This window comes from Hyaena hyaena, unplaced genomic scaffold, assembly GCF_003009895.1.
Source record: "Hyaena hyaena isolate Hyena2069 unplaced genomic scaffold, ASM300989v1 scaffold_143, whole genome shotgun sequence".
Taxonomy (NCBI): domain Eukaryota; kingdom Metazoa; phylum Chordata; class Mammalia; order Carnivora; family Hyaenidae; genus Hyaena; species Hyaena hyaena.
Window position 1 is genome coordinate 915326 of NW_024080775.1, and position 24851 is coordinate 940176.

The following is a 24851-nucleotide window of genomic DNA, read 5'->3' on the forward strand; positions in this document are numbered from 1 at the left end:
CTCCATTTCTATTTTAAAAATTAAAATTTGGAATCAAGGTTGACATTCAGCGACTTACACTGTTAGGAAATAATGTGATTTCAATGAGGTGAAAGAAGGCTTTACCATCACGTTATGCACCATAGGCTAGATGGAAGGAAGAGTTCTAAACTTATACTTTTGAGCTTGCAATTCTTTACATTAACTATCATTATATTAAATGCTTTTTTTAAGTACATTTATCTATAGGTCTGTGTTTCCAGATGCACAAAAATCTCAATGTGTTTTTAAAAAATATGCAAATGTGTAATTAGAAGAACTGAACAAACAGCAAGTCCATAAAGGAAAACCTACAATTTGTCATTTTCATTAGGACAGATATCTGAAAGATCCTGAAAAGAAGCACAGAGCAGAGCAATACTAGAAAGTTTCAGCCGATCTGGTAGCTGCCTTTATGTAAGACAATAGATCTTGTGAATATTCCTCTTTCTTTCCAGGCAGCTAGCTAGTCTGGTTAACCGAAATTGTTGAGTAATTGTTCTGTGGTTGAGAACAAAATGCTGAATTAAACTGTTCCCAGCACAATAATTGTGTGATTATAGCATTTATGTTGCTGGCCAAAGGAACAGTCATTAGGTTTGGAAGACTTACCAAAACCACAAGTACAAAAAAAAAAAAAATGCAAATCACATGTAAATTGCTGTTTAATACCTATAGTGGCTTAGAAGTGGAAGTAAGAGTAGAGCACATTTCTAGTTGAAAGAGATGAACCTGGGAATCTTGATTATATGTGTTTAGTATATAACACTCAAACTACAATGTTAAAAATGCATTTTCTTTGTATTTTTCCCTTTTCTATACTGCATATATTCTTGGACACACATTTCTTTCTTTCACACACACCCTTCCCCTTTTTTCCAGCACTGGTCTCATCTTTCTTAACCCCCTTGTTAACTTCAGTATTTTTAACTCTATAAGTCTGTCTGAAAACTTTCTTTTTTTCTTTTATTTTTCCCCTACTCAGAATTATGTGATGAAAAGAACTTATGAACCAATGGGGTGTTAGGGCTAGTACAGGGAAAGATTTAATAAGAAACTGTCAGCAAATACATACAAAATGTCAAGTAAAAATGAGTTGCTAATAAAATTGAAATACTATTATTTCTTTTCATTTTGAACTATTGTGCTTTCTGTTGCTGATAAATGCACATACTAAAACATTGGTGTGTGTGTGTGTGTGTGTGTGTGTGTGTGTGTGTGTGTGTGTTTTCTCCTGTTATTGCATTCTTCCAGGTGAACCATTTACAGACTGAAATCTCCCTGTGATGGGGATCAGGTCTTGCTCAATACATGTGTAGTATTGAGACCCACATGTAAGCCTCAGGAGTAGAACTATGTAGGCAATATTAATCGTGTTAAGACTAGTAAGTGAAAACCTGTAGTTTTGCAAGATGAATGACCTAATAAGAATGGGTGATAGATTCACCCATAACTGGGTCAGTTATGAACTTGATTCAAGGATGTGATTAGACATTTTTACAAATGTTCTCAGGATTCTGGTACATTTCATTTTATCTTTAACAATACACGATGAAATAAATCCAAGAAAAATCCCACTAGCAGTGAGGACAGTCTCACATACAAGGCAGAATAACTGAAATGTTGAAAAAATCTTTGCTCTGCATCTCGCGCTTCTGTAATCAGAAATATGTTTAACACAAAGATTTATACCAACATTAAGGCTTATGTTTACTTCCTATCGACTTGCATATGACATTGGAGAATTTACTTCCTTTATAAACGCTACCTCAATAATTATTTCATATTAACTCTTATGAACTATTTTATATTGCTATAAATATGGTTGTGATATACGTCAAAACATGCTATTATAGCTTTTGTACCTGTATCATGCATGTTTTTATTTGAAAAGTGTGTTGAGCTCAAGAAGTCAGTTAAAAAATGGGCATTTTAGTGAAAATTTTACAAACTTCAGTTTTATCAAAATCTATACACAACTTGTTAAATGGCATTTTATTTTACAAGATTATACCAACTTTCAATTTTTTTACTGCTAATATCTTTTCAATTTCATTTCTAAGATTTTCTCAAAAAGTTGGAAAACATATTCATGTATATCATGTGTATTTTTTCAAACATCCACAATTTTTTGTCTTTTTTTGTTTCAGTGAACAAAAATGTTCAGAGCTCAAAATACATGTTCACAATTTAAAAGCTTTGTGTGTGATGTTGACTTTTTAAAAAACATAATGACTTTAAATTATTTATTCTTGATTGTTTTCCCCAATAGTACAGTCTTCAAACTGTACAGGTTTTGAATTGCTAACCATTACATGATATTAAATAACCTCTAATTCCTGCCAACCACCCACACATTAATTAGAGCAAACACAGCAATTTTAATGATCCCACTTGTCAATGGTAAAGCACATTTAGAAAATAAGGATCATATTTCAGTAATCAAATTGTATTTTTCATAGAAACGTAAACTCAATTTCCCAGGTAAATGTTTCAGTCTTTTCTAAAATATACCTCTGCAAATCTGAAATTAGACAAACTCCTCATTCAAAAAGAGAAATTGTTATTTATGGAGTCCATTTTTTAAAACTAACATTCCCCCTCCTAAAACCAAATACTTTCATCATAATTTTGCATATTACTAAACCTCTTAAATCTGTTGGATCTTGCTTTACGCATGACAGTTTTTATAAATGTCCTGTTTGCCTTAAAAGTGTTTGTATTCTGTAATTATTAAGTGCAAAATTCTATATATGTCCATTAGATTAAGCATTCTAATTGTGCTGTCCAAATTAACTATGTCTTCACTAATTTCACTTGAGCTATTAGTAATTAAAGAAAGTTTTACTAAAATGGCCTACAATAATGAAGGTTTATGAATTTCTCCTTGTAGCTCTCAGTTGTTGTGTTATAAATTATGAGGATAGAACTCGATTTCTCCACCTTTGTCTATTTCACCCATCTCCCCACTCACCTACCCTCTGGCAACCAGCAGTGTGCTCTCTGTATTTAAAAGTCTGGTTTTTTTTTTTTTTTTTTTTTAATCTTTATTCTTTGTTTGTTTTGTTTCTTAAATTCCACATATGATTGCAATCATACAGTATTTGTCTTTCTCTCACTGACTTACTTTACTTAGTGTTATACACTCTAAGTCCATCTGTGTTGTTGCAAATGGCAAGATTTCATTTTGGGGGTGGGAGGGAGCTAAGTGATATTCTATTATGTATGTATTGTATGTGTATATGTATATACTTCTATCTGTGTCTATCCATGAATACTTGGGTTGTTTCCATATCTTGGCTGTTGTAAATAATGCTGTAATTAATATAGAGTCCCATATATCTTTCTGAATTAGTGTTTTCATTTTCTTTGGGTCAGTGCCCAGTAGTGAAATTACTCGAGTATATGGAAATTTTATTTTTAATTTTTTGAGGAATCTCCATTCTGTTTTTCACAATGGCTGCATCCATTTGCATTCTTACCAATAGTCCATGAGAGTTTCTTTTCCTCCACATCCTTGCCAACACTTGTTATTTCTTGTCTTTTTGATTTTAGCCATTCTGACAGGTGTAAAGTGTTATCTCATTGTGGTGTTAATTTGCATTTCCCTAATGATTAGTGATGTTGAGCATCTTTTCATGTGTCTGCTGGCCATCTGTATGTCTTTTTGGAAAAATGTCTATTCAGGCCCTCTGCCCATTTTTAATTGGATTATTTTTTTTCTATTGAGTCATATAAATTCTTTATGTATTTTGGAAATTCACCTCTTATTGAATATATTATTTGCGAATATGTTCTCCTGTTTGGTAGATTGCTTTTTATTTTGTTGATGGTTTATTTTGCTATGCAAAAAGCCTTTTATTTGGGTGTAATCCCAATAATTTAATTTTGCTTTTGTTTCCCTTGCTAGAGGAGACATCTCTAGAAAAATGTTTCTGTACGTGATGTCAAAGAAATTACTGCTAATTTTATGTGTTTTCTGCTAGAGATTTTATGGTTTCAGGTCTCGCATTTATGTCTGAATTCATTCTGAGTTTATTTTTTTGTGTACAGTATAAGAAAGTTGTCCAGTTTCATTCTTTTGCATGTAGCTGTCCAGTTTTCCCTGCACCATTGTGGAGAAACTGTCTTCCCTCAGTGTATATTCTTCCTTCCTTTGTTGTACATTAATTGACCATGAAAGCATGGGTTTATTTCTGCCCTCTTTACTCTGTCCCATTGATCTATGTGTCTCTTTTTGTAACACAACCATACTGTTTAGATTACTACAGCTTTGTAATATATCTTGAAATCTGGGATTGTGATACCTGTAGATTTGTTCTTCTTTTTCAAGATTGCTTTGGCTATTTGAAGTCTTATGTGGTTCCATACAAATTTTAGGATTCTTTGTTCAAGGTCTGTGAAAGATACTGTTGGCATTTTGAATAGGGATTGTAAAAATATGTAGATTATTTTGGGTAGTATGGACATTTTAACAATATTTGTTCTGCGAATCCATATCTTTCCATTCCTCGCTATCTTCAGTTTGTTTCATCACAGTTTTATAGCTTTCATAGGACAGATTTTTCATCCCCTTGTATAAAAATAAATTTATTCTTAGGTATTTTATTGTCTTTGGTGCAATTGTAAATGGGATTTTTTTCTTAATTTCTATTTTTGCTTCAATATTAGTATATACATTTGCAACAGATTTCTACATATTAATTTTGTATCTAGCGGCTTTACTAAATTCATGTATTAGTTCTAGTAGTTTCTTGGTGGAATCTTTAAGGTTTTATGTATATAGTATCATGTCATCTACAAATAGTGAAGGTTTTACTTCTTTGTTACCAATTTAGATGCCTTTTCTTTTTCTTGTCTGATTGATGTGGCTAGGACTTCCAAATAATATGTTGAATAGATATGTATATAACTTCAGAATTATTATATCTTCCTGATGAAATGAAACTTGTATGGCTATTTCTGGAAGCTCTGTACCCACAACAATCCTTTTAGCATTAAAGTTTATTCTGTCTGATATTAAAATAGGTATGCTTTAAACTTCTTTGTTTATTCGTTTGGTTGATATTTGCCTGATACAACTTTTTTCATCCCTTTTCAATACTCTTTAGCATTATAATTTAATGATATCTCTGGATTTTCTTAAAAATGAAATCTGTTGATCTCTTTTTAATTTATAAGCTTAATCCACTTACCATTTATTATGATCAAACTTAAGTCTCTCATTTCATTTGCTTTCTATTTGAACCATATTTTGTTTATATTTTCCTTTTTTTATTTTTTTATATATTAATCTTTAGTTTTCTCTATGACATTTTTTTTCTTTTTATTGGTTTAATCATTATCTACTCTATTTCTATTTTTTATGGATTGCCTTTGGAAACTTAACATGTCTATTTAAGGTAAGAGTTTGAAATTGATGAATATTGTATTCCTCTTGTTGGATTAAAGAATAATATTAAAACTCATAACTCTGAATATTCCCCTTACTTTACATGTTATTGTTGTTGGAATTCGCTCTGCCTGATTCTTTGTTAATCGAAGCATTGGTCATTATTTTCACTGAACAAATTGTTTTTATTTGCTCATATGTCCACCACTTGTTTCTTATTCTTCCTAGGTTACCTTTCCTTTTTTCTGAACACATCCTTTAGAATTTCTTTTAGTGAAGGAGTTTGTAGTAGACTTTCCTGAAAAAACATGCTTCATTCTGCTTTTGTTTTTCAAATTGTTTGCTGGGATATACTTTGAAGCTGACTGTTACTTTCTTTTGCCTCTCTACTGGCTTCTAGTACTGTTGCTTAGAAGTTTGTTGTCAAACCAATTATCATTCTTAGGTTAATGCCCTGCATCTTGCTGCTTTTAAGATTTTCTCCGTGCCTTTGTTTTTCTGAAGTTTTTTTAAGAGAATTAAGTGATATTTTCTTCTTAACTATTCTGTTCATATATAGCTTACCTCTTTCATCTATGGGTCTATGTCTTTCAAATTCAGAACAATGCTCAACCATTAGCTTTAGAATAGTGCCTATCTTTAGTTTTTTCTATTCTCTTCTAAAATTTATACTAGGATTTGTTGCATCATCTCATTCTAGCACCATACTACTTACCTCCTCTTGTATGCTTTCCATCTCCTTATTTCTGTGAACTAAAATCTGGCTAATTTCTTTAGATTTATTTTCAATTTAATGACTTCTCTCATCACCTATACCTAATTACTGTTTATTCATAGAATGAGTTTTAAATTTCAGTTATTCTAGTTTTCATTTCTTGAAGTTTCAAAGTTCTGTTAGATTTTTAAGTTTTCCTGATCATCTGTGATATTTTTTTATTTGATACTCTTTCTTCTACCTTAGACTTAAGTAACCATTTTACGTATTTTTTTTAATTCTTCATTTGATAGTTGACTGCTTTTGGATTTCTAAATCTGTTGCTTCTTGATTCTGCTCTTATACATGCTATAGTCTTCTTTATGTATTTGTTAAATTCTTTTAGTGAGTTTATGTTTGGCTTAACTTAATCTGTGGGGAATCATCATATCTAAATTGGTGATACCTGTCTACTGTACTGGATTATTCTGCCAGGTTCCAGGAGGCAGTACAAACCGGAGACCACTTATTTTTAATTTTGTAGCTTCGGGCTTCACTGACCATATACGAAGTTTTTATTTGAATTGCAGATCCAAGTTAGGTAAACTCTGTAGTTGAATAATGGAAGTAGAATTATTATGGTTGGGTTTTTATGGTACTAGAATGTAAAGTCAATGAAATCAGGGATTTTAGTCCACTGAGGTTTTTTACTATGGTTTTTTTAAGTACCTGGGAAAATGTCTCATATATGTAGTCCCTCAATAAATATTTGTCAAAGAATCATCATCGTAACTTCTGATCTGTGGTTTTCTATCAGAGGCATTGTAGAAAAATTCCAGTACGCTTGCTTTAATTGCAATATTTATTTTAAACTTATCTTTCAGTGATGGTATATTTCCCCCTTTTTGTCCTGTATTAGTACAAGAATCTGAAGGTTAGCTTTTTAGGGACCCAAGACTTCATCCTGGGTTCTAGTTGCTGCTGTTACCTACGTTTGCCACCAGTGTACCCCTCATTCTACCCACCTACTTTCAACTTACTAGTCCCCTTTTCTTGTTCAACTTCCCTGGAGACTGCATCAAAAAATATGTTGGGTATTATGTAGCCAGGACCTATGTGTATTATGGCAGCGAGATTTCTAGGATATTTAATATTTAGTACTGTTTCCATTATACTTTTAAAAAAAGTATATGTTCAAATAAGTATTTTTCAAGCCATGCCATTCAGAATATTTGTGATTTAAAAATACATTTTTATAATGTATTTTGTTATGGTAAGATTTATTTATAAGTATATCCTATACTATAAAGTGTGATGGTGAAAAACCTGAATTCTAGCTCTTTTACTTGCTATCTGTCTGACTTTAGGCGTGCCTCAGTTTCTTCACCTGTAAAATGGAGGTGATGGAAGGATTTATTTCACTGGTTTTGGTGAGTTTCGATGAGTCAAAGTAGAATTGTGCAAAAGTCAACATGAAAACAAAAAGGGTCATGAGAGAAGCTTAGGGAAACAGAATAGATGTTACTATTAACAACCATCTATCAAATACTTTTGGTAAAGGGCAGACAGATGGAAAATACTCATGCATTCAGTCCATGTTCTCTTTTCATCTAGTAAAACACTCAAATAAAGCTAGAATTGTCACAATCTTGATGACATAAAGAACATTTCTAATAGTAAAAGTAGTTTATAGGTTTAGCAAAATATCAATGGTATTGCATAATTCACCTTTATTTAAATATTGTCATTATATGTAGGCAAGTTATAGTGCTTTTTGCTGGACAGGATCAAGTAAATTTAGCAAAGTAGTAAAATTAGCTATACTTACATAGTTTGCTGCAGGTAATGTACAGGTCCCTATTGAATGTACTGACAGTGGAATAATTTATAATACTCCTTCTCCACTCAATTTAAAAGCTTTTGATTACATAAATGACACTGTGTTCAATGGGTTGTCCAATTACAAAAATATTTCACATTTTCAGCTTAAGAAACATCTAACATGCCCTTTCTGGAAATTTCACACGTTTTATTTTCAGTGACAAATGTTCTAGTGAGTGGCTTACTGCTAGAATGTCTTCAACTATAGTCAAGTTAGAAGCATCTGAGTACCAAGTTCTGACTGAGATTATGAGGCTGTATCCACTATTATTCAGAGAGCATGGATTTTTCACATTCTTAGGAATAGAACTAGATGTTAACCTGCCCCTAATATGGTTGCGTTTGGGGGGGCGGGAATGTTTGAAATGTTATTTTTGGTTTTGTTTGCAGGAATACTTGCTTATAAGGGCTTCTTCCCACAGATAGAACATTTTTCATTGCTGCCTCAGTATACACTTTGCATGCTACAAATAAACAAATCCCCATACACTAGCCCTTCACATCAATCTAGCACCTGCTCACTAAAGTATTGAAATTACACACTGGAAAAAGGCTGAATAAGAGAAATGTAAGCAGTATAATCACGGTTATTTTCTTAAAATAAAATTAATGCATAGTTTAAGGATACATCTATGTACTTGAAATTTTAGTCAAGAATTTAAAAATAGCATATACAAGTTCATGCCTACAAATTAAACTCTGTTCTTCATGTGTTTCCATTACCTTTTAGTCACATTACTTTATGTTGATATGTGGATAACAGGAATAAAATCAGTTGTGTTTAGTGGCACACAATGTCTTGATTTGAACTATTTTCCTAATCTTTTAAAATATGTAATCATTCCATTTGAGTAATAAAAAATTGCAGTTTTATCATAAATAACATCTAACTGCAGTTCTTATGATATTTCACTAACAACACATCAGAGTTCTCTCTCCCATCTCCTGAGGAACAATGAAGTTCACAAACCTAACTCAGCATAATTAATACTAAAACTAAGGTCTGAGGAAGGTCATGAATTGGGGGTAAAAGTGGCAACAATTACATGCCATGTTTCAAGGCATTACTTTGAGGAAGAATGGTAAATCCTGAATGAAAATGAAATAAAGCCTAAAATCTATTGTATAAAAGGAAATTTTTTAGTAAACTAGTTACTCTTATGAGAAACTGAGACTAAAACTGAGTATCCTTATCTAATAGTTGTTTTGTTTAGTTTTGTTTTTCTTTTTCAGAGATAGCGGGAGAGCTGGGGAGACAGGCAGAGGGAGGGAAAAAGAGAATCTTAGGCAGGCTCCACAATCCGGGTGGAGCCTGACTCAGGGCTGGATTCTACTACCCTGGGATGATGTCCTAAGCCAAAATCAAGAGTATAATAACACTTGGGGCACCTGGGTGGCTCAGTCAGTTAAGCGGCGGACTTCGGCTCAGGTTATGATCTCACAGTCCGTGGGTTTGAGCCCCGTGTCGGGCTCTGTGCTGACTGCCAGCTCGGAGCCTGGAGCCTGTTTCAGTCTTTGACTCCCTCTCTCTCTGACCCTCCCCTGCTCACGCTGTCTCTCTCTCTCTCCTAGAAATAAATAAAACATTAAAAAAAAAAAAAAAAAAAAAAGATTTCATAATCCAACAGTCATTGCATAGAATAAATACTTGTGGTGTAAGATATTTCAGCAAGAAGTAAACTAATAAAGGTCAAACTAATTGGTAATGATTTCAGGAAACTTTGAAATAAATGCTAATATTAAATATACTTTTTATGATAATCAGAGTGAAAAAAACTTCTTTTATTTTTAATGTTTATTTATTTAAAAAGAGAGAGAGAGAGAGAGGTGCAGAGAGAGAGGGAGAGAGAGAATCCCAAGCAGGCTCCATGCTGTCAATGCAGAGCCTGATGCAGGGATCAAACCCTGGAACCATGAGATCATGACCAGAGCCGAAATCAAGAGTCGGATGTTCAACCCACTGAGCCACCCAGGCATCCCTACGTTTTAGTAAATTCTTTAGTCACATATCAAAATCTTTTTCCTATTTTCTACCAAATTAGGCTATAAAGACTCACAGTTTAAGATCTTTAGAGATCTTCAGGTTAACAATTCCTGTATTAAATATTCTTCTATGATATGCCAGGCTCTATAAGTGTTCTGTTACACCTCTGTTTTTTTCCTGATTAATTTTCAGATCAGTAAAGTAGTATGTATACACATTGAAAATTTTACAAACACTGTGAACAGAAAACATAAAACAAAATAAAATGTAAAATTAAGATAAAAATCAAAGTCAAATGCCATCCTTGTGATAAAAATTTCTCAAAACATAATAGAATTTTATCTTTGAAAGATAATTTAAATGTGATCATTTTTATGCTGAGCAAATAATATGGGAATTTTGACAACGTTTCTATATTTTTTATATAAATCCATATTTTTATTTAAGAAGATTATTACATTTTTGCTTTATAGTTAAGAGGACTAAAAAATAAGTTCTAGGCTTATTGTTTTGGCTAACTATATGATAATGGGTAAATCTCCAAATTATTTGTTTGCCTTTCCAATTTCCTTATATTCTTTTTAATTTTTTAATGTTTATTTATTTTTGAGAGAGAGAGAGTGAGAAAGAGACAGAATGCGAGCAGGGGAGGGGCAGAGACAGAGGGAGACACAGAATCCCAAGCAGGCTCTAGGCTCTGAGCTGTCAGCAGAGAGCCCGACGCGGGGCTCCAACTCACAAACTGTGAGATCATGACCTGAGCTGAAGTAGGCCGCTTAACCGACTGATCCACCCAGGTGCCCCATTTCCAATTTCTTTATTAATAGAATTTAAGTAACAACGCCTGACCTGCTGTTCTACAAGAAGCAGGATAAAGTATAATTGAACTAATATATGTCAAAGGACTTTATAAAAATACAAAATAATAATATAAAAATAAAAAACCATGATATATTATTCTAACACAATACCCGATTATTTCTTTTTTTTTTCTTAAATAGTTTATTGTCAGGTTGGTTTACATATAACACCCAGTGCTTATTTCAAAACACATTTAATTCTGCTTCAAGTAGTAGTGAAGTGATATACTTTTTAATGTGGTCTTTTAAATTTTTTGTATTTTTTTTTAATTGAGATCCAGTTCACATTCCATTTAATTCACCCCTTTTTAAAGCATACAATTCAATTGTTTTGGAAGAGTCATGGTGTTTTGTCACCATCCCCACTGTCTAATTCCAGAACATTTTCATGACTCCAAAAAGAAACCCTTATGCATTAGCAGTCACTTCCAATCCAACCCTCCTCACAAAGTGATCATTTTTTGAGGTGCAATATTTTAAAAACCTATGTTGAACTGAGATTTATGTTGCATGAGAAAAAAAATCACTAATAATCTATTATAGCCCATTCAGCAAAACATCATAAATCAGAAATCAATAAATAGTGAATTTTATTAAGTTTTCTAATGATGGTGTCCTGAGAAATATAATTGAAAAATATATTATATTTCATGTTGGCCATTATATTTTATGTTGTCTTTCATTTGCATGTAAATGACAATGACAGAGTAATGCGTGATATAAAATAAGATTGTATTAGTATTGGCGAAGCCTGATTCTGTTCATGCGAACAGAGAACCATGCATACTCGTATGAGCTAGGCTGTTTTGTTGTCAGGAACCATGATAAGTAATACAAATAGTCACACACAATGGAGGGAACAAATAGAGTTGCATTATAAAGAAAGACTTTGCTTTTATCAAGTAACAGCTATCGAGCTACATAAAATATTGCCTTTAAGAGAGAGATGATAACCTAATCCTGAATAATGCATCATTTGAGATATTTTAATCATTGCCTTTTTAATTCTTTCATTCAGCTCAAAATTGTCCTTGGCAAATGGAATGGCTGTTTTCCCCATACTCTTTCACAATTGATTTCTTATTTAACACCATATTTTTGCCACCCTCAAGTTTCTATGATTATCAACTTTTAAAATAGAGATTTTTCCTTAAGTCAGCAAAGATACTTTGTTTAAGCATGTTTCATATTTATAAGAAATGCCATCATTCTGGTTGATATGAGTTGAATGTATATTAAAATGGTGCTTTATAAGAATGTAATGCCTAAATGCTGTAAATAAATAAAAGGTGCTATTAGACAAGAAAACTACTTAAGTGAAACCTGCACAGTATTAAGAATGAAATTTTATTGCTTTAGAGTGACAGAGGTCTTAATTCTACATCATTTGAAAGTGGTTGTATGCTAGTAACAATGCCAACAATAAGCACATCATGCAAAAGTAAAAATGCAATAGTGAAATGAGCCATCGAAAGGAAGAGTCAGTGACCATATAATATTTCAGTTTCTATTATATCTAGTAGCAATCTGGTTAAAAAGAAATGACAGTTGCCCTGAAGGAAATAAAGTGGAGGTATTATTGTACTAGTAGTTTGGAAAGAAAATTGCACTGTGTCTTGACTGGATTATTTCTCTATCCTTGTAAACTATCTCCTCCTCTCTGTGGTGCTGCCTCTTGCCTTCTTTATACAAATTGAGTTTGTATCATCTAAACTCATAGGGCCCAGGGGCCCTTTGGTGACAGAGAGGAGGAGGAAAGGGAGAATTAGAAAAAGAAAATGTGACAGGCAGTTTTGAAAAGAAAAGCAATTTTCCTTGTGGGTCTGTTCCTAAATAGGAGTTCTTCAATGCAATATTTTGCTTCTGCAGAGCAGTCAGTCAGAATCAAGTGCATGCTTGTGCTGTTTTGTGGGGCTTGGCACTGACAGGTTTTATTTAGGAGGGGTGGGAATCCAGGGGGACTGGATGTGGGGAAGTTAGTAGTTTGGCTATATCAGCCCTGGAGGCAGAGTTAGCACTTGTGATGGGACAAAAGTATTTGTAGTCATCAGATAACTTTGCAGTCAGCTTCAATAGCATCACTCTGGGTTTTTTTTTTCCTACTTTTTTTTTTTTTTTAAATTTTGGCAGCCAAGCTCTTAGTAGAACCATCTGTCTTTCTATTAGTATTTTTGAGGCCTGTTTTGAAGCCACTTTGCTTGGCAAAGTCACTTTCATCCTTGGAAACGATTTTTAAAAAAAGTTCTGTGGCTTTTTGCCGAAGAAGAGTACTATGTAAAAAAACCCACATGGCTGTTCATTTTTGTTCTGAAAGAATATGGCTACTTTGTCTTTGTCTTAAATCACATGAAATTAGAGGTGATACAACCCCAGTGTGGCCATTGGGAAGTGAGAGGCAGGCATTGCAATTTTAGCAGTGTTTTTATGTCTCAGTAGCTCTCAATGAGATTTTCTTTAGTCTTCCTCGTAGATTAATTGGAAGATAAAATTGACTCCTTTATTCTTAATTTTAGTGTAGGTGGGTTTTTTTTTTTTGTTTTTTTTTTTTTCCTAAAGACCATTGCATTGGGTAGGATAAACTGACAAATCTACTTTCTGTTATATGAAATGAAAAATCACAAACTGTTACTGGTCATTGAAGATCCCATGCCTCTTCTTGCTAATGGTAGAAAGTCAGCCTTGTGATCCTGGTTACTCCAGTTTGGGTAATTATATCCTGCCTACCTAAACCCCTCTTGTAATCTCATTTGGATATTATATTCTTCATTTTCTCAAAAACTACTGTGTACTATCACTGTGTGCTTCTAAATAGCTGCTGTGTTCCCCCCTGAAGGTGGCTGAATTTCAGCTGTAGGTGAACTGATCCCTAAAGATGATGTGTGCTTGAACACGACAGTACTCATCTGACTGAACTCTTGAGGAACATTTGAAAGTTTTAGATTTTGCATTTTATTTGTACTTGTGATGACTTAAATCATACAGCTGCCTTTCATTACAACGTTTGTGTATATAGTTTAAGCAAATGTACCACCATAACCTAACTTCCTGTTGTTTGAGCTCTCACACAAACTGCTCCTTGGTACTGATGTGGAGTCCCTGCAGTTATTTGATTTCTATATTTTTCCAGTCTAGTAAGCCCTTCCGGGTCTCTCTTCCTGGGGTAGCGCCCAGGGCCCATTGTTATTCTAAAGCGACTTTGGTTTCCTCTTAATGACCTTGCTGAATTTCCCACAATTTCCTTCACTTCCCAAAACTGAATGCTGGAATTCACCTTCTCTGCTCCTCGAGCAGAGTGACGGGCACTATAAGAAAAATCACAGAGAAGGGAAGACTCACAGAATATATATATTCTTCTTCATATATATAATGTATATAGATAATATTTTGTTATATGTTTTATGTATTAGATAAAGAGATACATTCTCATATACCCACATATATATAGCATCCCCCCATTATCCCCCCTTTTTTCTAAATATTTCTTGGCTTTTTCTCCTCATTTCTAACCCTCTTATAACTAATCAAGCCCTCAAAATCTATTGCCAGGTTGCCTCAATTAGCTTCCTACCTGGTCTCTATGTTTGGTCTTTTAAATCTCTTCTCCGTATACCCATCAAAATATTCTACCCAATCTACTTAAAATCCCTCGGTGGTTCCCCACAACCTCATGGGGAATTTTATGCTTCTTACCCTGATACCCAGACTCATTCAGACAGACCTTCTCACCACTGGTTTCCTCTTACTTTTTGTTATCCCAGACTGCTCAGACGGTGTCCTGTTCACATGCTGCTTTTCTGTATCCCTGTTTCTTTCCTCACATCTCCTCCTTTGCTTAGAATTTTTTTCCCAGACTCGCATCTCTTTGCCTAGCTAACTTCTACTTATCCGTTCAGACCCTGTGCCTGGTATACCTATCCCCGTGAGGCTTGCCTTGGTTTCTCCAGGCTGTGTTAGGAGTCTCCTATCTGCTTCTATAGGCTCCTATACAGGTCTCTATTACTGAATGAATGGCAGTGGATTATAGGTACCTATATACTTATTTGCCCCACCAGACTCAGAGCTCCTAGAAAGCAAGCATCATATGTGAATTCATCTTTGCATCCCTCGTTACAAAAAAGTGCATGTTCTGCTTAGTGAAATTGTTGATTAAGTGAATAAACTAATAAACAGAGCCATGTGACTGAAAGCTAAAGGAATAATCTTAAGTACCTACTTGATATATTAGTTTCAGGAAGTCACTAAAGGGTTTTGCAATAGAACATTTACTTAAAATATAAAATATTTAACTATGAATAATTAATAAATATTAACTTGTTATTTTCTACAAGTATCGTAATGTGACTGGTTTGTGTTAGATTCTTAAGATTTTAGAAGACAAGATTACACTATGTGGTAGAGTGATAAAAGATGTTAAAACATAATACACCGTCTTAAAGGCAGTAGCCTCTTAAATTTATTGGGGGTTATTCTAACTAGGGAGTAACATGCTGCCTATTAAAAGGACTAAAATTTTGTGACAAAAGAATTTTATTGAAACGTAATTATAAATGTCACACATTTTAAACCTTAATTAGAAATTTAAGAGGAATTTCACGCATTAAGTGAAAGAAAATTAATGAAGTTAAAAGCGAATAGGATTTGGAAATAGTCAAAACTTCAAGTATGTAAGTGTGAATCACTAACCCTTTAAGAAACTAGTTTTAGAATTTATCAAGATATCAGTATGCTGCTTTGATGTGATCTGTCCTTTTCTCCCAAAGGGTGACTAAATTTCAGTGGAGGTGAACTGAGAATTAGTTAAGATATAGCAGTCATACAATTGGCACTCATTATGTGCACTAGTTGCGTTCTATAAAGTTGCCATGAGCACTGAATTAGCAAATACCGAGCAGTTGCTCCTGGGAAAAATGCAGTTAGGTTCCTAAGTACTTTTTGTCACACCATTTTTATCACCTGATCAACACATAACTTTGTTATATGTGTGTTTCTTTTTAAAGACACCTTATTAATATTTATTATTGATTTTATATGCATTTTAAACAGTGAAATCACCGACAAAATTTCTTACTAGTATGCACACGTCTGTGAGTGACTGCAAAAACACTGGTACCAGTAAATTTGGGAAGAGGGTAAGGAGTAAATTTTAGCAAGTAGGCAAATTTGCACATACAGATTCTACAAATAGTGATCAACTGTATTTTGAGATGTGTTTGTAGTTGCATATGTGGATTAGCCACACGTTTTGGTATTTATTTTACTCTTTATTCTGAGTTTTTTAGTACAATCCTTTATAATTTGTTGTATGATAATCTAAAGAAAACCCATCATTCGGACAATGAAATTAGACTTGTTCACTGTTATGGTTCCTTTCTTTCCCTTGTAGTTTCAACTTCCCCTCCAACTTCTCTCATTGTGTGGGAAAAGAGAACTAGATTAAGAGTTCAGAGATATAGTTCAGTGTTAACTCTGCTCTTACCTTGAAGTGGGAACTTGAACAATTTATATAGCCAACGCATTATTTCCGTTCCATTCAACAGAATGATTGTGTTGTGCCAATCTCTAGAATACTTCTCAACCTTAAAACTCTGTTATTCTATATATGCAGATCTTGGAAAATTTAGACACTAAAACAAATTATATCACTAAAGGAAAATGCATTTCCATAATCATACTAAGACAAAGGCTTAGACTACCCAGATATTTAAAAGCACAGGAGTATATTACAATTTATTCTTTCAAATACTCAAATTTTGAGGTGCCTGGGTGGCACAGTCAGTTAACTGTCTGACTCTTGAACCCTGCTCAGGTCATGATCCCACAGCTCACAATCTCACGATTCACGAGTTCAACCCCCGCCTAGGGCTCTGTGCTGACGGTATGGAGCCTGCTTCAGATTCTCTCTCTCCTTCTCTCTCTGCTCCCCACCCCCTGGCCCATGCTATCTTAAAATAAATCAATTAATTAAAAATATTTTTAAATAGATGTAATTTAAAAGATGGAAATATAGGGGCACCTGGGTGGCTCAGTCAGTTAGGCATCCTACTCTTGGTTGTGGCTCAGGTCATGATCTCCTGGTTTGTGAGTTCAAGACCCGCATAGGGCTCTGCACTGACAGCACAGATCCTGCTTGGGATTCTCTCTCCCTCTTTCTCTGCCCCTCCCAAGCTCACTCTCTCTCTTTCTCTCTCTCTCCAAAAATAAACATAAAACTTTTTAAAATTGGGACTATATAGTTTGTTCTTGTTTTTTATTCATGAATTATCAATACATATGATAGTTTCATCTGCTATGCTAAGCTTTCTAGAGGTACAGTAATAAGTGAGTTACAACCTCTTTCCTAAATAAACTCCTAGGGCATAAGGGAGATTCAAGTTATACAAGAAAGTATTATTCAATACAATAAGTATTGTATTAGCTTTATGAGGTTAAAAGAAGTAACAGTTCTTTCTGCCTGAAAATTGGCACCACAAGAAAGAAGTTTTTCACAGGCAAACACATTATGTGGGTCTCAAAAGCTTTTGAAAAATAAGTCGAATTTTGCCAAGAAGAAAAGGAAAAGAGAAATCACTCAAAACAGAAGAGAAAATACTTTTGAGCATACTCGGGCATGGAAAAACACGGAGTATGCAAGGAACTCTTCATGGTCCTTTGTGGCAAAAGTACAGGAACTGAAGCAGAGCAACATCTTTGGAAATGTAGACGGAGGACAGATTGTAAAGAATCTTGACTACCATGCCGAAGGGTTTGGTTGTGACTCTCTAGGTAGAAGCAAACCATTCAAAGTTTCTCACAAAAGGGACTTATAAAAAGAGATAAAAGACTCAATTAGGAGGAATTCTATGAGCAATCTAGCTTAATGTCTGGTTCTATCCTGTGGGCACCAGAACCTGTAAAAGTCAGGCAGTGCCCCTTTCAACTACTTCTATACCTGAAGGTGCTTTGTGACTCCAGGCAAAACATGAAGACAAAAAGATTAGTTGACAGTGACTGAAAGCCTTCTATACAACCGTCCTTCTCCAAGGTGGATGCACGTTGGAATCATCAGGGGAACTTTAAAAAAATGCTGCTGGCTGGGTCTCACCCCTATTGATTCATGTTCAGTTGGCGTGGGAAGAAGTCTGGGCATTGAGAATTTTTCAAAGCTTGCCAGGTGATTCTAATATACATTCAAGTTTGAAAACTGCACTAAAACAAGAACCTATTGTTTCTGCAGTTCCAGAAGTTATGTTTCCCAAATTTTAAGCTATCTGAAATTTGGATACTTCTTATAATGCTTCTATGTGTTTCATTTGAAGTTCCTTTCTTCTTCCCTTTAAAATGCTCTTGTTAAATTTATGTGTACATCGTATAACCAGTGGTGTCTTAGAAAGCAGGAGATGTACTGTATAAAATATAATAACTTACGAACAATGAAATATAAAATATATATGGGAGCTGGTTTTCCATTCATTTCCTTGCTTGTTATTCTGGCCAGCGCTCTCTTTTTGCTCTGAACGAGCCCCCATGCTGCTTTGCCTTCTGATTTGTACCTCTTATTTTGACCACTTATGCCTACTAACTTGCTCCATATGCAGAGTCTTATTTTGAGTCTTTAGTCAATTGTTTTCCATTGCTTTCTACGTAAGGTATATCTTTCCTCCAGTATGCTCAAAAACAGCTGGTTGTAGTGATGATATAAGCCTTTCGCTCTAACTTTGAGACACTGTCTTTTTGTATTCCTGTTTGTTGTCATTCCCTTTTAGTTTCACTCTGGTGGCAGTGATAGGTTTAAAATCCTTTTGGCTGAAAGAAATGCTTTCCAATTTGGAGTCATTGCCGAAAACAGATCTCTCATTCTTATAGTGCTTATTTTTCTCTCCGTCTCTGTCTGTGTCTCTTTCCCCCTCCCTCCCACCCTTTTCTCAAACATCACCCCACCCCCACCCCACAGTGCATATACTCACAAGCCAAAAATCTCAGAAATAGCTCAGAAGTTTACTGTAAAAAATGAAATAATGGACAAACTGTAGGTGGACTTTTAAAGTGAGAAGTGATGAGCACTATAAGAATCCTAAGTGCCCCAAGGATGTTCAGTGCCAGTAGGAGAAAGAGAAAACAAATCTGAGAGAGTGTTCAGGGTTGTGTTAGGATTAGCAACTGAACGAATTTGCAATCTTTTTCGGATATTTGTTTTCTTAATCTTCTATCATTATCCCCACTGTAATGTAATGGGCATAGGCTCTTGATTTTCTTGTTTACTCTTGTTTTTCTACAGACAAGCTCATTTTCTTATACATAGTGTTAATTAAATATTTTCCAGGGGAGCCTGGGAGGCTCAGTCGGTTAAGCCCCTGACTTCGGCTCAGGTCATGATCTCACTGCTAGTGAGTTTGAACCCTGTGTTGGGCTCTGTGCTGACAGCTCAGAGCCTGAAGCCTGCTTCAGATTCTGTGTCTCCCTCTCTCTCTGTCCCTCCCCCGCTCACAGTCTGTCTCTCTCCCTCGCTCAGAAATTGCTAAACATTAAAATTAAAAAAAAAAAATTAAAAACAGGAAGACAAAATATCAATAAACATTAAAAATTAAATATTTTCCAAATAATTGAATTAATGTGTGGAAAGAGTAGTAAGTGAGAATAAAGCGTCAGATATGCATGTGATTTTTAGCATGATCCTAAATTCTCAGTCATATATTTAATGAAAAACACTATCCAATCATCACGTTCACCAGGGAGATTTTGCTTAATAATTATTTGGGAGAAATATTTTACTTATGATAACCTCTGCATTCATCAGTACTGTGTGGATATTTCTGCATAAATAACTACATTAGGTTGCATTTCTAGAGATCTGCTCAGTTCTAAGAAGATAGTTATTCTGTTATGCTGGGTTATTTATTTACTGACTTGAACCCCATATTCTGAGAGCGACATCTGCAAATTAAAGTGTATACCAAAGATGGCAACCAAAACACAGACCATTTGGTTTAAGGAGTGGTTCAACTGCTTGTGAAAGGATAGATGAAGACAAAAGAGTGTAACAGAGCAGGATTCAAGGGACTGGATTTTAGACCTAGTTTAACTCTCCCGTTCCATGGCCATGCCAGTTCTCCTTGGCCCCAGTTACCTTTCTATAAACAAAAGGGAAAGTCTTCGTAACTTTAAAACCTAAAAGAAACTTAGTTTTCTTTTGTTCAAAAAATGTCAATATTTCGTGAACATGAGAATTATCTTCAAATAATGAAAACCTATTTAGATGTAAAATGATACCAATTTAGTTAGTTTTGTTTTAGAAGATAAAATTAGCCCTAACAGGATTTATAGAGGGAGATTTTAGTTCAACCAAAGGGTAATTTTTTTTTTTAACCATAACATTAATGCAATAAGAAAAATCCTTGTATTGTATGAAGCAGTGATGCTTTATGTGGGTATCATGTAGGGAAATTATTCATCAGGTTAGAAAGTGAACTTGGTAACACCTTCCAGCTAGAGGATATTCTCAGTTTGGTGTCAAAGGCTTGATCTCAGGCCCAGTGTTTGAGCAAGCTTGTTTGACAGCATATTGAATTGAATAAATGGTTTCCTTTTGTCATAAAGTAAGGAGGGCGGGAACCATGGAGCACCAAAACTTCGTCTCTTTGATTCGCTCTATCACGTTCAGCAGGTTCAAGGTCAACTGCCGCCATTAATGATTCCCGTGTTCCCTCCTGATCAACGGACGCTGGCTGCAGCTGCCCAGCAAGGATTCCTTCTTCCTCCAGGCTTCAGCTATAAGGCTGGATGTAGTAAGTACCATTGATTTTCCATTTGGGAGTGGGTGGAGGGCATGGCTTTAAATTAGGCAATTTAATATTCCTGCCACACCAAGAAATGAGATCACTCATATAGCATTTTTATTTTAAAAAGGAAACACACCGAAAGTGTAGAAAAGGATTTATGTTGGTATTTAAAAGGACTTAGATTATTTCTTTGCTTATGAAGCCAGTATTTGCTCTTAATAATTCAGTTTCATAACTTCCATTTCTAGTGTATTTTTATAATATGAATATAATTTTCAGGTTCAATTTGTTTTTGCAAAGATAAGACAGGAAGATGTTTTTCAATTGCTTTCCATTTCCTTTTAAGATAAACTCAAGTTTCCTAATGTGAATTAGTTGGCCTTTCCTTATCTGTCTCCTCCCTGTTTACAGCCTAATTTCTTACTAGTCTTGTTTTAGTTCTTAGATCAAACCATATTCTTTCCTGACTCTTACATTGTAAGTGTTCACTCTCCTCAGCCTTCTGGACATCTTTCAACTCAGATCAGGGAGAACTTGCCTAACCTAGTTAGATCCCTTTCTCTTATTCCTTTGGATCCTGTATATTTTCTTTTTTATTTTAATTTTAAGTAAGTTCTGTGAGGGTAAGTGCTGGTTGTATTCATTGTTGTATCTAAACTTTCAGTACAACATTCAATTATTTGTTAAATGAATGAATGAATGGCCACTGGTTACAAACACTACAAGGGCATTTTTGTACTAAGTGAGAAGTTATTCCAAGTGAGAAGTTATTCCAAGATAACTGTGTATATTGCTTATTAACTTTAGATGCCTGTGATTTTATGACTTTTCTCTTTTTTTAATCAAAATTGAGATTGTATATTGTCAATTGTGGAAACACTCTCATACTTCACTTTCTAAAATTTAAATAGGCAAAATGCCAGCTATAATCTGTTGAATAAAAATTGTAACAAATTCCAAAGAGAGACTAGACCACTGAGTAACATATTTTCTAGAGCATTATTAGACAAAGGGCATAGATAGGGAGGTCAAGTTTATTAAAATATTTTTATTCATAAGAGTAGAACATCATTGGAAACAATTAATGAAATACCACCATCCTTCAGATATTCATATAGAGTATTGTTTTTTTAAAGTCCAGTATACGTGGGTTCATTTCTACGTTAATAAATTGTCCCATTAAAATCTTGCTATGCTTCAGTACTTATTGCATTTGCATAACTCTATCCAACATTGCTAGAGATCAGATTTAAGTTTCCTGTAAAAATGATGTCTTGAATTTCACATTTTAACACTTATCCCTAGTTTTTAAGCATTTCTCTATATAATATTGAAGAAGTGCGATGTATTTTGTTTTTAAATATACAAAGCCATTTGAGAAGAGTAGATTGCAACTACAGAATCTAGGTAAAAGTGAACTGAACTCAGGACTGTAAAAATTCACACTTGTATGATATTTTGCCCTTTGCAGTTTACACACTGCTTTTTCACATCTTTCTCTTGACTTTGATTTCATGTGTTTTAAGATGATGTTCTCACTCTGGGTCCTGAATTTATTCATTTAATAATATTTTCCACATCATTCTATCTTTGTAGATCAGTTCATTCAGAAACACCAACATTTTTAATGATCAACATATGTTTATCTTCCAAATATTTAAATTGTAAGAATAATTTAAATTCTAAATATAAGATTTTAAACTCTGCTGCTACACTAAATTCTGAGTTTTTAATCATAAAATATTTTTTTGTCTTGTTTTGTTTCCATTTTCCTAAGGAATTACTAGTCACATTAAACACATGTTGCCAATGTGTTTTTTGGTAACCTTAGTTACTGAAGAGAAAAAAAAAAAAGGACCCTTTTAAAAATCATCAGTTGCCTCAGATGGCACCTGCAACACATACGTATAGACTAGTTCTGTTTGCCAGAAAGACATTTTTTAAGTAACTGTAGAAAAAAGTCGCATTAGCAAATATTGTGCTGAAGAGAAAACCATATTGGGTATGAACAATAGCATAATTCTAGGCCTGGAAAAGGTCAAGAACACCTCTCCCTCACTCCCATTTGACAGAGTTGGCAACTAACTTTGTCCAGTGCTAATGTGATGTGGCTTGGAGACACTTTTCCCTTTCTAAACTTGTTCATATATTAACCATTTGATATTTATGCCTTTGGTGCTTAAAATTATAAATAATACCATTTCGTTTGTAACCTTGGAAATAAAATAGAAGATAGCCTTTACAGCCGCTGGCAAGCTTGAAACTACTATCATGCCAAACCCTGAAACTCGGAAGCCAGAAGCAACAGAAAGTACCACCGTTGTTGACACTCTGGCACTTTGAGCCAGTTTGGGTGAGAGCAGTAAATAGTCCAGACTATTTCCTCCCTAATCACATTGCAGGAAAAATGGAGATAGGAAAGGACATAAACCTTGCCATCTCTCTTCAGTGGATCATCTTATTATTTTCTCCCCAGAATTGTCAACCATACGTCACTTGTTTTAATTTGAGTATGATTATGTAGTTCTCAGTGAAGAAGACTGACCAACTCATCTCAAATTCGAGTTTCAAGCACATGGGAAAGATTTATTTGGTGGTATCAAAAATTCAAATGCTTTTCGTCATCCATTCATAGAAAGTATTGGTGATAACTATTTCTGTTGAGACTATGTATCTTGATCAAATAAATAAAATAAAAATCTCTGGAAGTATACAAAAACGTTAAAATGTTCTCAAGAGGGAAAAGATAAAATAAAAACAGAAGTTGGGGTACCTAATCGTCATAATTGTGTAAGCATCTTCTGTTTTCTGAAAAAGGAAGCTTTCATTTGGACAGAAAGATATTTTGTCTTTGAAAAATGAAATAGTAGGGGCTCAGTCGGTTAAGCATCCAATTTCGGCTCAGGTCATGATCTGGCATTTAGTGGGTTCAGGCCCGGCATCGGGCTCTGTGCTGACAGCTAGCTCAGAACCTGGAACCTGCTTCAGATTCTGTATCTCCCTCTCTCTCTGACCCTCCCCTGCACACGCTGTCTCTTTCTCTCTCAGAAATAAATAAAACATTAAAAAAAAAAAAAGAAAAGAAAAATGTAATAGTAGAGGTATGGCATGGAATGGAGACCTACGGGTAGATTCTCTCTTACCTGCTAGAATGAATGTCAGTAAACAATAGAATGATTTAATAGCAGTACAACCAAAGACTTCAGAGCAAACTGGCTAGATAGTAAAGAAGTTGTAAAGAATGTTGCAATCCACGCGTAACCATGAATGTGTAGATCAGTCTACAGATATCTATGTACTATTATCAGAATCTCCGATTCTGTTTTAGCATTTGCTATTAATAAAATCAAGAACGAAAGCATGCTTCTTCATGGATCCATATCTAGTTGTTACTTTTCTTACTTCTTTTTTTAATGTTTATTTATTTATTTTGAGAGAGAAAGTGAGTGGGTGGGGGAGGGGAAGAGGAAGAGAAAATTCCAAGCAGGCTCTTCACTGCCTGCACAGAGCCCAGACAGGGGCTTGAACTCACAAACTCTGAGATCATGACCTGAGCCGAAATCAAAAATCAAATGCTTACCTGACTGAACGACCCCGGAGCCCCTTACTTATTTCTTAATATCTAAAAATATTTCCAAACTTCTAAGAAGATGAAGATAATGGTGTATTATTAAGTTGAATTTTTTAAACATATATAATAACTTGAAAAATATTTCAAAACATTGGTTTAAAAATATTCAAAAACACAGGTTTGATCAATCACCTCAATTCATAGACCATTCCATTCAGGGGAAAAATTAATTAAGTAATCTGTATTTTTAACTCGTCAATTCTATGAAAACTGTCAACTGAGTTGCTATATGCAGACCCCTCCCATTTTTATAATCCATCATTAAAAACCCCAGTTTTAAATTATGTCTGTGGGCACCTGCTCATTTGAATCAGAAAACTCTCATTAAAGTTCTTGAAATGAATTTTGAAACTAAATAACTAAGGTTCCAGTACTGAATAATAAAATAATAAAACAAATAGTAATAATAAACGAGATTCCAATACTAAATAATAAAATAAATGAATTGGTTCAAGTTCACTCTGGATGGTTGAGGAGTCCTTGGACATAGTTCACTTGCCTCTACTGAAAAGTCTGAGTGAAATCCTAAGCAATTAAACAAAGAATTTAACCTCTTAGGATCCTAATCTCTTAACCTGTGAAGCACAAAAGTTGTTTCACTTAGACTTTTGTGAAATGCAGTGTACACACTTTGAC

At 34.3% G+C, this 24851-nt stretch overlaps 1 protein-coding gene across 1 annotated transcript in view; it reads left to right on the forward strand.

Moving 5' to 3' along the window:
• The window catches only part of SOX5 (SRY-box transcription factor 5), a 349953-nt gene that overhangs the window by 203624 nt on the left and 121478 nt on the right, over window positions 1–24851 (forward strand). Inside the window, exon 6 of the mRNA XM_039238579.1 lies at window positions 20470–20590. Coding sequence (XP_039094510.1) covers window positions 20470–20590 — 121 coding nt within the window. The remainder of the gene's footprint in view (window positions 1–20469; window positions 20591–24851) is intronic.